Consider the following 2,500-nt stretch of genomic DNA (forward strand, 5'->3'; position numbering starts at 1 on the left):
AGCAGCACTGGAACTGCCCGACAACGCGCCACACTCAGCGAGCAAGAGGCAGGAGCAGCGCTGCCTCTCTCTGCTAACTAACTGCTAAAGTGTACGGGCGGTGGATATGGCACACTACATCACCACCTTCGGAATCTCAAAACAATAGAAAATTGAGCGATGGCAGAGAGATAGTACAAGAACTCTGCGACACTCTCAGGGCCATGGAGAAAGGTTTCCGGGGTTCCTGCGTTGGCCTGAGTGTCTTAGGAAACCTCTTTCGAAAAAACTCCTTGATTTGGCACGGATTTTGCTGCGAGCTGGCGGAGGTGGGGCGCCACGTGCACTGCCGGAACATGTATAAACATACAGGAAAGCAAATACATATTGTGTACTTGCATATGTATACACACATACTTACATACGTATACACATGCATGTATTATATATATATATATATATATATATATATATATATATATATATATATATATATATATATATATATATATATATATATATATATATATATATATATATATATATATATATTGCATAGTATAAAATCTGCTTGTTTCTACCAGGTACAAGGTAAGCATCAACATTCATTTGCAGATACAGGCCGAAATGAATACACATATTTCCAATTTCACGAGTTGAGTTTCCAATGTCAAGGATGCAAGTGCAGATTTCAACTTCTTCTGCCTGAGTGGCTCGCTCGTTTGCAGAGAACTTTGTCCTTTGTAAGGCATCTTCCAAGAATGTTTTACACGAGCAGTCACGTTTCCCACTGCTTTATGACAATGACAAATAACATTCGCTTTCACTTAAACCATTCGTGTCTGTTTGCATTTCCTTCGGTGTTTTCCAATGTTTGTTCAAAATGTGGAAATACTTCGAGCATGCCGAGTCTTTCGAATTTCGAATATGGGTAATACTTGATTAAAGAGCTCGAAAGGACAAACGAAGAAATTATGGAAGAGAGAATGAATGGGGTGAGTGACAGGGATCAGCACATTATTATTATTTTTTTTTCAAAGAATTTTTGATTCACTTAAACAAGGGGAAAATCCACCAAGTTTCCTCCAGCACAGTGTCCAGCAAATCTCACATTTCTCCGAAGATTCCCGAACAATCTTCCTCTTTGAAAACATCGGTCTTTTTCCACATGTAAAAAATAATATACCACCCTCAAAAAAAACAAAAAAAAAACAAAGGAAGTCGACAGTCAATGAAGATAAAATACCAGATCCTCCACCACGCAACTCTTCGGTGTTATCACTCCCCCCTTCAGAAATGACCCTTCTGGTTTCGAAGTTCTTGGCCATCACAAGGCTTCGTCTCCCACAGATCTGGTGGACACGGTTCTCCGCTGTCTAAGCGCTCTGTTCCCTTCGCTCTCCGTTCTTCATGACTGCCCTCTGGTGTCTTCCTGGCTCTCGTCTTGGTTGCTGTCATCTTTCAGGTGTAAGACACTTTTCAGCTTGTCCATCACCTGGTTTGTGAGACAAGAGAAAGGTTCAATTATTGACTCAGTTCACGTTGCGTTCTCGAATCGGCGCTGAAGAACATGAAACTAGCATATCGTTCAACAGTGCAAGAAATAAAAAAGGTAAAACCAAAATGCAGATTTATTCATTGCAAAACAACCAGTGAAAGATAAAAACCAATTCAGAAAGCTGATATTTTCTCTCTCTCTCTCGACTAACCTTATTATGGAATTTCGAAAGAGACGCAGATGATGGGCTTTTAGTTGGTCCATCATTCTTCGTCCCAGTCGGACTCTTGGGTGGACTCATGGCACCTGCAGGCATAAAATCCATATGGTTTGAGAACGTCACTCTTAAAAGGCGTATTCCCATTACTTTTAGAAGTTACTTCTATTTCCTTTCTTTAAATTAGCTCGAATATTATAACAACAACACAAAACGACACTCTCTATGTGAATGAGTAAACGTCTAAGCGAATGAGCGAGTGTCTGACAGTGTGTGTGTGCATGGACACACGTGCATGTTCCTCCCACAGGCATATACGTTCAAGACAGACAGACCCTCGACCCCAACGACCTTTCCCACCGGCCTCACCTGGCGAAATGGGATCCATGGAGGTTCTGGATGCGTATCTCGAATTCTTGTGGGACATGTGGTAGGCGCGGGGCGGAGAGCCCACGTACATCATCTCGCCCCTCGCATGGCCGCCGGGGGCATGGTACGAGAAGCTCCTCCCCGTCTCCCCTATGCCCCGCTTCCGCACGTGGGAAGGCCGCGACCGGTGGCCGGAGGGCACCGTTACCTGCAGGGGAGAAAGGGGATTAATGTGGATTGGAGGATTGGTTGTATTTTGGATTGGTCTACAGACGAAGATTGAGATACAATTACAAAATCAAACAATGGAGGTTCGGTTATTCGCTGAGCGAGATGCGACAGCAGGATTAGTCGATTCTAAAGATACTGGTAGGTTGTAAGTGCTGTTTTTTCATTCGTAGACGCACTTTACCGCAATATTCCAGTAACAAAACCAT

General features: G+C 43.0%; 1 protein-coding gene across 1 annotated transcript in view; it reads right to left on the reverse strand.

Moving 5' to 3' along the window:
• LOC122262281 (uncharacterized) overlaps positions 1–2,500 on the reverse strand; it is a 10,638-nt gene that overhangs the window by 1,973 nt on the left and 6,165 nt on the right. Inside the window, exons 2-4 of the mRNA XM_043030267.2 lie at positions 2,064–2,271; positions 1,689–1,783; positions 1–1,474 (exon numbers count right to left, since the gene is read on the reverse strand). The exon at positions 1–1,474 is cut by the window's left edge and continues 1,973 nt beyond it. Coding sequence (XP_042886201.1) covers positions 1,388–1,474; positions 1,689–1,783; positions 2,064–2,271 — 390 coding nt within the window. The 3' untranslated portion in view covers positions 1–1,387. The remainder of the gene's footprint in view (positions 1,475–1,688; positions 1,784–2,063; positions 2,272–2,500) is intronic.

The sequence above is a fragment of the Penaeus japonicus genome, unplaced genomic scaffold (genome assembly GCF_977035675.1).
Source record: "Penaeus japonicus unplaced genomic scaffold, GWHDUDI00000001_assembly GWHDUDI00000030, whole genome shotgun sequence".
In the NCBI taxonomy this organism is placed as follows: domain Eukaryota; kingdom Metazoa; phylum Arthropoda; class Malacostraca; order Decapoda; family Penaeidae; genus Penaeus; species Penaeus japonicus.